Source organism: Seriola dumerili, unplaced genomic scaffold (assembly GCF_002260705.1).
Source record: "Seriola dumerili isolate Sdu_G_001 unplaced genomic scaffold, Sdu_1.0 BDQW01000078.1, whole genome shotgun sequence".
Taxonomy (NCBI): domain Eukaryota; kingdom Metazoa; phylum Chordata; class Actinopteri; order Carangiformes; family Carangidae; genus Seriola; species Seriola dumerili.
Window position 1 is genome coordinate 2,426,098 of NW_019174333.1, and position 13,101 is coordinate 2,439,198.

General features: G+C 42.5%; 1 protein-coding gene across 1 annotated transcript in view; it reads right to left on the reverse strand.

Moving 5' to 3' along the window:
• Window positions 1–264: 264 nt before the first annotated feature.
• vars2 (valyl-tRNA synthetase 2, mitochondrial) overlaps window positions 265–13,101 on the reverse strand; it is a 27,703-nt gene continuing 14,866 nt past the window's right edge. Inside the window, exons 15-30 of the mRNA XM_022744085.1 lie at window positions 12,233–12,314; window positions 12,008–12,084; window positions 11,733–11,820; window positions 11,207–11,300; window positions 9,663–9,733; window positions 9,453–9,578; window positions 9,224–9,328; window positions 6,880–6,948; window positions 6,709–6,787; window positions 5,299–5,429; window positions 4,118–4,270; window positions 3,563–3,814; window positions 2,691–2,802; window positions 2,387–2,580; window positions 1,839–1,988; window positions 265–1,067 (exon numbers count right to left, since the gene is read on the reverse strand). Of these exons, the coding sequence (XP_022599806.1) occupies window positions 990–1,067; window positions 1,839–1,988; window positions 2,387–2,580; window positions 2,691–2,802; window positions 3,563–3,814; window positions 4,118–4,270; window positions 5,299–5,429; window positions 6,709–6,787; window positions 6,880–6,948; window positions 9,224–9,328; window positions 9,453–9,578; window positions 9,663–9,733; window positions 11,207–11,300; window positions 11,733–11,820; window positions 12,008–12,084; window positions 12,233–12,314 (1,861 nt within the window). The 3' untranslated portion in view covers window positions 265–989. The remainder of the gene's footprint in view (window positions 1,068–1,838; window positions 1,989–2,386; window positions 2,581–2,690; window positions 2,803–3,562; window positions 3,815–4,117; window positions 4,271–5,298; window positions 5,430–6,708; window positions 6,788–6,879; window positions 6,949–9,223; window positions 9,329–9,452; window positions 9,579–9,662; window positions 9,734–11,206; window positions 11,301–11,732; window positions 11,821–12,007; window positions 12,085–12,232; window positions 12,315–13,101) is intronic.

Consider the following 13,101-nt stretch of genomic DNA (forward strand, 5'->3'; position numbering starts at 1 on the left):
ATTTTCCTGTGACTCCAACAGGACATTCCAATCTGTGCACTCAAAACAGTCTTTTAGAGACTCACTGGCCTCTGGGGTCCAGTTCCTGAATGAGCGGGTGGTTGCAGCCTGCCTCAGTACACAGGACTTGTAGGAAGGCTGAAGATAAACCTTTTTATGATCTGATCTGCCAAGTGGTGGTAGAGCTGATGCAGTGTAGTTATGGTCCAACCCTTAGTCTCTGTTCTTATCCTACATTTCTTATGTATTTATTTTATATATTTACCATGTATTTGGATTTTTCTTAAATTATATTCTGATTATTAAATCTATTTCATTTGTTTTGTGACTGATGTGATTTGGCTGCTACAACACTGCAATTTCACTTTGGGAGTCATTGCTGTGTGGAGTTTGCATGTTTTCCCTGTGCTTGCATTTGTCCAGGTGCTTTGGTTTCCTCATGGTAGTTAGGTTAGTTAGGTTATTTGGTAACTCATGTCAGCCCTGTGACTGACTGGTGACCTGTCCAAGATGTACCCTGCCACCTGCCCAATATTTGCAAGGATTGGCTCAAACACCCCCCTCCCCAACAAGGAAATCCTTTGTCAAGTTTCGGAAAAGACACATTCCTTTTAAAAATGATGACCACACAGTTGAAAGGCCACGACAGGACACAAATACTTGCTGTTAAGGAGCTGATGAAAACATCCATAATGGCATTTGTGCATTAACAAAATACATTTACGTCCCTTTCCATGGATACCTGCAGCCTGACACAACTCCCCCTGCAGGTGAATTGTTAAGTACACAGTGTAGTGCTGCAGTGACAGAGTTTGACAGTGACATTATGCGCATTATGCGAACAACATATTAATGATATTACGCAATGTCTCATTCATTCAAGCAGTGTAGAGATCTCAGGCTCAGACAACATTATAAATAATTCATCAAGTTCTTAAATTCTGATGTCCAGCAGTCCACACAGTTACTGTTATGCCTGTTGGCTGTAGTTATTCTTTTGTTTGAGTCTCTTGCAGCACCTTCAGCTGCTCCTCAATGGTTTTCAGTTCCTGCTGCAAGGCTGACATCTGAACACAAGGAAGGGTTAAAAATATGAATCACATGAAAAAAAAACTTTCACACATTGCACATATTTACTAGCATTCAATTAGACGACCATGTAGAATTATAGTAAAATAAATACCATTACTAAGACACAAATCATTATATGATCAGAGAAGCAGCTCGTGAACAGGCAAGGCAGGCAACTGCTTGGGGCCCCAGGCTTTTAGGGAACTGAACACTGTCAGTCTAGAGCTACATGAGAGCTTCTTCACTGAGAAGGAAATGAGATAAGGTCAGTCCAAAGAGACTCTAGATACGTTGCTTTTATGAAAGAAAGAAGCTAAAGGTTTTTAAAAGTCGACAAATCTAGAGAGAAAATCACTATGTTACCAGAACCATTCTATTGTAAACCTACTAAAGGGGCTTTACTTGTGTTGATGAGCACCAGCCTTATAATGAGAGTTATTTACAATGAGAAAATGTTGAAGTTATTTAGGTATTTATTGTTCTGTATAATCTTTATTTTGAAAATTACAAGTTTTTTCATGTTCTTCATATTTTGATAATCCCAAACCTAAACATTTGGATTAAAAAAATGTTGTACATTTTTCATTGGTGTCAGATTATTTACTACATAACGGTGATGAAAGCTATTCAGAGGGGTAGAATCACCACAATTTTTTCTTGTTTTCTTGTATTGGGGAGTTGTGACCAAAAACCTAATGCAAAAACCTACATTTTTCCACTGGTTCAGACCCACAGCAGTTTCCTTGCACCTGACTGCCAGTGCTCACCTTACTGTCCATCTGCTGCCTGACGTGAGCAGGAACCTTGGTCAGGTAGTCTGAAGACTGGACCCTGCAGAGGATTTCCTCCAGCTTTGGAACAAGCTTGTCTCTGCGCTGGGAGATCTGCAGGATCTGTTTGTCCACATTTATTCCACTCTGAGAGAGGAAGTCACATGATACTGTTTGTCAGACACAATCCTGGAAATCCTTAAAGAGTGGAACACACCAGGACAATGATGTGCCTTCTCTCAATGTTGTGTCAGCACATTGCAAAGTCAATGCTATGTCCATTTCAATCAATTTCTGGTCATTATGGCTAAAACTAATGCAGTCAAATCCAACAATCCTGGAATAAATGGAGGTCATGATGTTCAGTCTTTATTGAAACTGCTTTGGACAGGTGCTCATACAACTTCATGGTCACTTTGGAAGCTGCAGTTTGTGGTGCTGTTGAATTGTGTTGCAGGCATTTTATTTATTTTTTTTATTATTTTTTCAGATAATCAGTTAACTGGGAGCCTGATATTACAATCTGCCCTGAAAATCCCACTCACCTGTACGTGAAGGTGGAGCTGACAAGTGTGGTCCACCACACCGATGAGGCTTCCTTTAGGTGGGGGAGTGGAGTGGAGGTTGTCCACACTATGAGGATAGTAGATGTGGAGGCTGGAGATCCGGCTTAAGGTCCAAACAGCTGACCCAAAGTGAAGGAGGACCTGGGCCTGGCTGGGTGAACACACTGCCCACACTGAAACCAACAACAAACAAGCACCATGAAAATAAATCAAGGAATCCATGCATCTATTCATTTATCAATAACCTCATGAAATGGTTGTTTTCAGTTGTTAAATGACTCACTGGCAGGTTTTTCTTTGGTCATGCCGCACCGGGCTCGTAGTGAGCGGGCCGTTCGGATCACTTCCTGGACCAGCAGGAAGGCTCTTTCCTCTTCAGGGAAATGCCAGTGAGTCTGGTGGGATGGAGAGGTCAACAAAAAAAAAACATCAGCTAAAACACAAGGAAAGTTGAAAATGCAGCTAGAGGACATTCATGAGGAAGATCATCAAGAGCAAACACGCAGAGTTATAACTTATGACTATTTATTTATTTATATTAGGAACACCTGTACACCTGCTTATTCATGCAATTATCCAATCAGCCAATCATGTGGCAGCAGCAGATCCAGGTGAGGAGCTTCAGTTAATGAGGAAAACTGTCACTCAGTGACTGTGACATGATTGTTGGTCTGAGTGTTTCTCAAACTGCTGATCTCCTGGATTTTCACACTCAACAGTCTCTAGAGTTTTTACTCAGAATGGAGCAACAACAAAATCAAAAACCCGGAAAAACCCACACATTCATGCTACTGATGACATGATGCATCATGTCACCATGGAGCACAGTCTCGGAGGGAAGTTTCAACATCTGCTGGATCCATGACATGAAGAACAGAGGAGCTACCCAGTGTTGGTGTGCTGTTGCATGTTGTACAATCTAAATGTCCGATACTAAATACCATCAACAACAATGCTGTATTTTGTGTCAAAGCAATGAAAAGTGATCCACAGTTTAGTCCACATTGGCTGCTGTTGTGCTGACTGTGTGAAGAGTTCAGAGAAATGCATCAACTGTTTTGCATATTTGTTTTTAAATGTGGTTGAACCAGTGTAAATACTTCCAACATGTAAATCTGGTGTGGTTGTGAGCAGGTTTGATGGTTGCAGGCCTACCAGCTGAGACGAACAGGGGTACGGCTGTAAACACAGGCTGGTCTGGGCAGCAGCTCCAGGTCTGTATGGCTGTAGTCTCTGCCACAGCTCCTCGCTGATGAAGGGCATGAAAGGAGAGAGCAAGGCCAGGGACATAGACACACAGTGGTAGAGGACACTGCGGGCCACCTGCCTCGCTCTGCCACTGTGCTCTGTGTCAGGCTGGACCACCGGGCCCTCATCCTGCTGGACCAGCACAGGCTTCACACACTCCTACAGGACACACACACACAGCAAAGGAAGTCACAAACACTAGATATGTTTCCACACTGGGATAACTACTGACACAAATCAGTTTTATTTAGGTTAATGTGTTTACATCGGTCTTTAACACCCTGTGACTGAGCCTCACTGTTGCCGTGAATAAATCAGGTAAATATATCTTCCCTCTTCTTCAGACAGTAAGCAGATTACTGCTGATACAAAGGAAACAAGCAAGGATCTCATCTCTAACCTGTCCTTTTTTGATGACATCAAAGAGTACCCGTAATGCCATGTCAAAGTTCTGCTTCTCACCATGTAGACATCACACAGGCTGTGGACCCAGAAGGAGTACAGGGCAGATGTGACAGTGTGTAGCTCATAGGCTTCAAAAGCCTGCTCACACTGGACTACTGTGCTGTAGAGTCTGGAGCAGATCCACCGGTCCATGCTGCTCAGAGGAGTGGTCTGGAAATTGGAAAAGGGAAAAACTGTGATATAACATATTCAATAGAGCTACATTACAAATTCCTTCAGCTGGGCCTCCTTCATGTGTCACTGTAGATCCACTCAAATGAATTTTAATGTCTTTTATGATGCCACAGAGTCTCCCTGCTCTTCACTGAGCTCATGTCTGGATAGCCTGTGACCTGCCTCACTCATGGCTGATGAATCCCGTCTGAAAGCTGCAGACTTATCTCAGAGCTGCTGAGAGAAAATGGCGTAAATCCAGCTGCCCTGTCATCTCTGACAGAAGCCTTAGGGACAGGCAGGGCAGCAGCTCAGTCCTCTGTTCTTTGCAAACCTTTGACTCAGTGAACCACCACATCCTGCTGTATGTACTCTCTGATATGGGCTTCTCAGGCAAAGCGCAATCTTCGTTTGAATCCTACCTCACTGGGCGTTCTTTCAATGTGTCATGACTAGGACAAACATCCATATCCCATCACCTCCCCCCAGGGGTGCCCCAAGGCTTGTTGCTTGGGCCCGTTTTCTTTGCAATATACACCACATCGTTGGGTCCAATTATCTGCTCACATTGGATTCTCACTGCTACGCAGACGACACCCAGCTATTCCTGTCACTCCCACCAAATGACTCTGTGGTCTCATTGACTCTTCTTCTTTCACCTCAACCAAGGTTGTGAGAAACCTGGGTGTCATGATTGATGACCAGCTCTCCTTCTCTGACCATGTTGCATCTGTCTCCTGGTTGTGCCACTTTGCTCTATATACATAAGACAAATCAGGCCTCACCTGACTCTGTGTGTGTGTTGACAACTTAATACGTTAAGTGCAATAAAAAGTTTCCGACAAGTGTTAGAAATCCCTCTGAAACCAAAGAGGGACGGGCCCCGAACATCTAAGAAAGCATGTATTGTTCTAATATCTTATTAATGTAAAGACAAGCGTAGCCTTTTTCCAACAACAGTACTATATACTTAAAAATAAGGATAAAAATGCAGTTTAACAGGCTCTGTGGGTTCTTTCCAGTACCTCTTCCAGTGTTGCCACTGGTGCTGCGTTGTCACCCATCACTCCCAGTGTGAATCTCAGCGTCTGCCACATTTTATTGCAGAAGTGTCTGCAGCTCAGGACCTGAGAGATGGACAGACTGATGTCTTCTCCTGATAAAGAGGCAGGGAAAAAACAGTGTGTGAAGGTAAATAGACTTTTACAGTGAATAGTTTTTCCTTAATAGTTGAAGGGTGTAGGGCACCAGTGTCTGGTTGTTCCCACAGTAAAAAGGACTAATATAACTAGAATCACCTCCTCATGGTTGTCTGCCTCCTCCTCTCAGACTAGTTTCAGGTTACATCCCTGTTTATTCAGCGTCATAGACAATATGAACCATTTGTGTGAAATTTTTTCATAAGTGCTATAAAGTCTTGAGTAATGGCTAAGAAGTGTTTTGTGAGGTCACCGTGACCTTGACCTTTGACTACCAAAATCTAATCAGTTCACGTTTGTGGCCAAATTTGAAGTTTGCTCAATGTGTTACTGAGATATCATATCCGTGAGAATGGGACAGACGGATGGACAACCTGAAAACAATATGGCTCCAGCTCTGACTGGCACCAGCATGGAGGAATGACAACTACAATTTTTATGTTGATACCTTACTTAGAGAAATATAAGATTTTTCTTCTTTTTTATTTAACCAATTTCCACATTTCCAATGTGGCTTCATTTGCTCGACACACAAAACACAAACTACCTGTGTTCATTTTTTAATCGAGAATCAATTTTGAATCAAGTCCTGAGATTTTCTGAATATTGTACCCCTACTAATACGAGTAAAAGCCACATTCAGACCGACTTTCGCCCTGTATGAAAAAACGCAGCCCTTATTCATTTGAATGGAGCCACTCCATCAAGAGTTTTTAATACTTATATCAATATGTGCCACAGATATATTTCAGTTGATACCAAAAAAGTACTGAGGTTTCACACACAGGCCTAGTCTACAATCACTTCAAATTTGCTGAACACATTCATTATTCCATTGGAGTAAATCCTTTCAGGCACAAGCAGAAGACAGTGGACTAACCAGAGTCACTTTACTACTGAACTCCAAATATTTCATGGAGGAATTACAGATTGAAGCTTTGTTACAGTGCAGTGACACAGCTGCAATAAAAACAACTGAAAACACAGAGCAGCTCATCCGCAAAACTGGAACAGGCAACCAGTGAGTGACAAAAGATGTGAGAAAACCAATCTGTGGTCCAGTCAGTTCTTCACTGCAGTCTCTCTCTCTCTCTCTCTCTCTCTCTCTCTCTCTCTCTCTCTCTCTCTCTCTCTCTCTAAAGTCTCACCCCAGCTTCCTCTCACATTCACACATCCATTCTCTTGACAAATGGCTTTCCTCGTCAAATAAAGTGAGCAGAGATGACAGTCACTCACCCTGCATCTTGTGAGAGCAAAGGGCGAATCTCAGAGCATCAGTCCCACACTGAGGGATCCCCTTGGGGAAGTCTTTCCTCTGTGGGGAAACAGATGGAGCGTGCAGATAAGAGAGGAAGTAATGAGTGTGCTCAGTCAGCCAGAAAGAAGATAGGAGAGAGGGGAGCTGACCTGTGCTTCCATGGCAACCAGCCGCTCCCTGGGGTGAAGGTTTCCTTCCATCACTTTCTCCTGAAGTCTCTGGCAGGAAAAACAAAAATAAGAGAAGAAGAGTTTCACAACAAAATGTCTTTTGAGGGAAGTAAAACAGACGTCATTCGCTTTTTTTTTGTGGCAACCCAGCGCCTTAATGCAAAATATAGACCGCCATCCTAAAGATGTCACATGTTCCACTTGTGTAATCTACATGATCAAATGTCCCTGTGGGTTATACTATGATGGAGAAACACTACATTCATTAAAACAGACGTGAACACAAAAGCTCCATAAGCAGAAATGATAGAGTATGACTTTAAACATGACATCTCATCATTTAGGCTCCAGGGCATTGAAAAGGTGACTCCACCCGAGAGAGGTGGTGGCAACATTGATGGCATTTTTAATAGAAAAGAAGTTTACTGGATATTCAATGAGTAAAACGTTATCCCCCAAAGGACTGAATGATGAGAGCCCATGGCCTGTCACACTCTAAGAAGTTTAGGGACTTTATAGATCTATATATGGCACACTCAAGATGCCAATAGTTCATATGATTAAATACAGTTGCAATCAAAATTATTCAACCCCCATTGCATTTTAGGTTTATTGGCAAAATTTTAAATTTTTCAGGTGTTTGCAATAAACAAATCACACAAGAACAGTTTAAATAGTTAAATAAAACTAATATTACAAGGATTTTATCCAAATTCAACACTAACTCCTACTTTCAATGACTACTGCAGTCTCAAAAATATTCAACCCCCTGGATAGAATTCCTCATAAGAGCACACATTTGCAAATCAGGTGTAGTCTCAAGCACACCTGATGCAACCAATCAAGAGCTTCATTAGTTGCATCAGGTGTGCTTTAGACAGAACACCTCATATACCTGGACTGTTGACGGTGACATTTCATTGCATGTTAGAAATATGGCTAAGTAAAGGAATTGTCCAAAACGTTCAGAGAAGAGATCATTGCCTTGTACAAACAAGGAAAAGGACACAAAAAGAGAGCAAAGGCACTGAATGTTCCTAGAGATACAGTTGGAAGCATAGTTCGCAAGTTTAAAGTTAAAGGAACAGTGGCTACACTACCTGGACGTGGCAGAAAGAGGAAGCTATCAACGGCTGCCACCAGAGTCCTGAGGAGGCAGGTGGTCAAAAACCCTCGACTGACCGCAAAAGACCTGCAGCAAGACTTGGTGGCAGCAGGCACTGAGGTTTCAGTTTCCACAGTAAGGCGCATACTAAACGCTGAAGGGCTCCATGCCCGAACTCCAAAACGTACACCACTACTGATCCAAAAGCACAAGAAAAGTCGGCTCCAATTTGCTCAGAACTATATAAATAAGCCAAAGAGGTTTTGGGATTCTGTCCTGTGGAGTGATGAAACAAAACTGGAACTTTTCGGGCCTATGGATCAGCGGTATGTCTGGAGGAGGAAGAATGAAGCACACGCTGAAAAGAACACCCTGCCTACAGTGAAGCATGGCGGTGGCTCAGTGATGCTCTCAAGCATACCTACCATAGAGTGGCCGTCAGTCACCTGACTTGAACCCCATTGAAAATCTCTGGTGGGATTTGAAAAAGGTGGTTGCAGCACGCAAACCCAAGAATATTAGTGAACTGAAGGCCTTTAACCATGAGGAATAGGCTAAGATTCCTCAGGAACGCTGCCAGAAGCTGGAGTCTGGCTATGCATCACGTTTGCAGCAGGTCCTAACAGCAAAAAGGTGCTCTACTAAGTACTAAAGATGCTTGTCATGAAGGGGTTGAATAATTTTGAGACTGCAGTAGTCATTAAAAGTGGCTTGTGTTGAATTTGGAGAAACCACTTGTAATATTAGTTGTGTTGAGCTGCTTAAATTGTTCTTGTTTGATTTGTTTATTGCAAAAAGCTGCTAGTTTGTACATTTTGCCAATAAACCTAATTTGCAGTGGGGGTTGAATCATTTTGATTGAAACTGTACTTTGAATGATTTATTAAAGCTGCAAAGCCGATGTTCTCATTCAATAAGTTGTCATTTCTGTAAATAAGTAGATATGAGTATGATTTCATTACCATGATTTCTCACCCTTTCTTTGTATAGTGTATTATATATATTTTAGCGTTAGTATCATTAGTGATGTTAAACTACATTGATATGGTTTTTATGGTTCTTCAGACCACAAATTTATCTTCTTATGGATCAACACTTCAAATAAAACACAGAAAAAGAGGAAAATGTGGAGCTTTAAGCTTTAATCTCTAAAACTGCTTTACAGCCTGCCCATTCATAGAGTGTGATGGATGTCAGTAATACACCTCCTGGACCTACCTCCAGAGAGACTCCGTGTATAACATCTAACGGGTCGATGACGTTTCCGAGAGATTTACTCATTTTCCTGCCGTGTTTATCTCTCACCAGAGAGTGAAACAGAACCTGAGAGACAAGATGGGAACAGGAAAGAGAGAGAGGAACACAACAGCATGGACTGACACTGTTATTCATCAGTAGTGTTTGTAGACTGTTTTTTTTTATTTTGGGTTTCTCTTTATTTAAATACCTGTTTAAAAGGCAGCTGTCCGGTCAGCTCTGTGCCCAGCATCACCATCCTTGCCACCCAGAAGAAGATGAGGTCGTTGCCCGTCTCCAGAATAGAGTTGGGGTAGTAGCGCTGAAGGTCGGTGGTCTGTGGGGAACAAGGCTGGGGTTAGAACACAACGGGGTGTGGCTGTTTATTGAGCACTATGGGAATCTGGAGGAAGTGCAGTACCTGTTCAGGCCAGCCAAGCATGGCAAAAGGAAACAGCCCTGAGGAGAACCACGTATCCAGGACATCAGGGTCTGACAGAGAGAGAAAGCAGGTATAAGTAATAAAGACATACATGTCTATATTTATATACACACACATATGTGTGTCTATTTTTTCTCATTTTGTTTTGGTGCAGCCTCATGCTAAAATCATTCACATTCATTTTCCCCTCATCAATCTACACTCAATAATAAAAAATAATGGGAAATGAATTAAAAAGTAAAAAGTGAAATATAGTAACACAGTAAAGTAATACAGTAAAGACACTTTACTGTATTACTTTACTGTGACTCAGCTTCCTCCATTTCTCTTGATCTCTGAGATGTTACTACACCTTGACTGGAGTTTACCTGTGGTAAACTCAGCTGATTGTGTTGTAAATTTTCACTAAAATATACTATGCATTATAAATATACTGAAATTTTAAACTTATATATCCAATGAAATAGCTATACTCACAGCTGAGGTTAAATGTGTAAGTGAACCAGCCTTTACTGAAGTAGAATTGTTATAGAATGGAACCTGGAGGGAATAAAGTAAAAAGTCTGAAGCCCCTTGGAGCAATGGTGTTGGAGTAGCAGCCAGAGCGAGGCCCAGGTTGAGGATTGACAGGAGCCTTAGGTTTAGGGTAGAGGGGAGGCTTTGAGGATAGACAGGAGGCTTCTGGACAGCTGGCACCACTACTACGCCCTGGCAGGCCTGGTTTGGGGAAATTCCATGTGGGGCTGGTCACCATTGTTTCCATGGCGTTGATAAGTTCACTTTAGAAAATAGGTGGAGAACCCACCTAAGAAGGATCTATATATGATGGTGCACGGGCTCTCTGTTTTCACTTCAGATCCAGATCTGATCTCGCTTTTGTTCTTGTGAAAGAATAAATTCTATTGCATTGAGCTCTGATCGTCTCAAGGGACTTTTGAATCTTTTTTGACTCCAGTAAAAGTGCAGTTTTGTAGAAAGTTAAGTGTTGGTGAAGACGTTTAGACTTAGACTCTGGCCCTGACCTGGACCTTTTTTCCTCCAACAACTGGACATGATGTGGAAAACAGTGACTGTAGCGTGGTCAATAAAGATGACATGTTAACCAGCAGTCACTTCGAGCTGCTGCTAAAATCCTGATTTTATAACCACGTCGTCTGACAACATCACAGCGACAGACTTTCTTGAATGTGATGGCTGGTGTAGAGGAAGGCTACGTCTACACTGATACGTTTCAGTTTTAAAACTCCTCTCGTCTGCTACATTTCCTCCTGCTGTCCACATGACTCCAGAGGTTTCAAGCATCTAAACCGGAGACTTTTGGAAACGCTGATGTAGACATCCATGGTCGCTCCGTGATTTGGGTCTTATCAGCCTCGACTACCAGTGATGAATACAACATGAATAACGAATTACAAGTGTTCAGACAATCTGCTTCCTGTTTACACCAGCTGGCACATGCCCAGTGTACGTGAATGGCCTAAGGTTTTCATTTGCTGCAGCAGGATAAGGTGGAGGTGACTCACCCTGAGTCAGAGTGATGGTATCCGGCCTGACTCCATATTTGACTGCAGCTCTCTGACGCGCCTCGTCCTCGCTCCGTCCACAGACCCACTGCTCCTGTAACAAACACAAACAGACACACACATATGTTGTCATATGTAACTTTTGCAGACATTACATAGACTTATATTCATTTTCTGGAAGACTTCCTCCAACCCTGATCCTTACCGCTGGCACAAAAATCACTCACACACACACACACACACACACACACACACACACACACACACACACACACACACACACACACACACACACACACACACACACACACACACACACACACAGAGAGCCGGGGACAGACTGACACTAGTGTATAATGTGGGGAGTGCATCAGCTAGCTAATCCATTCATCTAATCACTCATTCATTTCTATACCAATCTTTCCTGTTAAGGGCTGCAAACAAATCCCGTCAGTCCAGCACTGTTACGGGATAATACACCAAGATAACATTTCTCAGCAGTATTATCCTTAAAATATACAAATACCTCTTCTTTGACAGGACAGTTAGGAAGCTCCACTCGGTAAGCAGGGATCTGATGACCCCACCAAAGCTGCCTGGAAATGCACCAGTCACTGCAAAGTAAACAGTGGGACATTGTTGACGACCCAAGTGTTGAAACAAGTGCTCATTCATCATCAGAGTGGTGTCATTTCACACACATCAAACCGGCAACAATGACACAAACGCCGCCATTGTTCCTCCTCACACCGCTGTACAAGGAGATGAATTTTGTCCGAGTCAAAGGTCAGGACAGTCTACCTGATGTTGGACAGCCACTTCTTCCATGTCTTGGTGTAGTAGTGAGGGATGATTTCCAGCTGTCCGTCCTCCACAGCCTATATTTGAGTGTTTTAATAAATGTCAGAGTTCAAGGATGACATGTTTACATGATGGAGCCTGAAAATGCTGTACGTGACGCGACTCCTAAACCTTAAATATATAAAAGTTGACCTAAAGATCAACATCTCACAGCCACCAACTTACCTCTACAGCTTTTTTAGCCATTTCATCACAGCGGACGAACCACTGCTTCTTTAGAAGAGGTTCAATGACGTCTCCTGAGCGGCTGAGACAGGAAGGAAGAAAGGGAGGGTATCCACAAACATATGAGAACATCACCACATTACAGTCACCACACTGTCCTGTTTCAGGAATAAGTAGGAGTAAGTTCAGAATATAAACGAAGCAGGTTTGGTTCTTCACGTTGAACCTAAAACCAAACATTTGTCATAATTGCTGTGAAGTCTGGAGTTATGGATAAAAAGTGTTTTGAGAAGTCACTGTGAACTTTGACCTTTGACCACCAGATTCTAATCAGTTCATCTTTGAGTCCATGTGAATGTTTGTGCCAAATTTGAAGAAATTCATGATAACAGACAGTATATATAATTTCTATGTGTGACAAAGACCTTGTCACTGATGACAGACGGCACATGGTAAAGTGCACACACCATATTAAAACTACACTCACAACTTTACACACATCCACTGCAGTATGACAAAAGAGACACACTATGTCACAGGTTGTCTGTGAATGTTCTCAGTCGTCCAGGTCATAGTTATCTCTCTCTCAAATTAAATCGAAGGCAACTGGACTTGTATTTGTCTGTGGAAGACGTTTCGCCTCTTATCCAAGCGGCTTCATCAGTTCTTATGTATTGGTCTCTCTAGTCTGCACTAGTCTGACTAGTGCGGACTAGAGAGTGTGTGTGTGTGTGTGTGTGTGTATTGGTCTCTCTAGTCCGCACTAATCTGACTAGTGCGGACTAGAGAGACCAATACATGATGAACTGATGAAGCCGCTTGGATAAGAGGCGAAACGTCTTCCACAGACAAATACAAGTCCAGTTGCC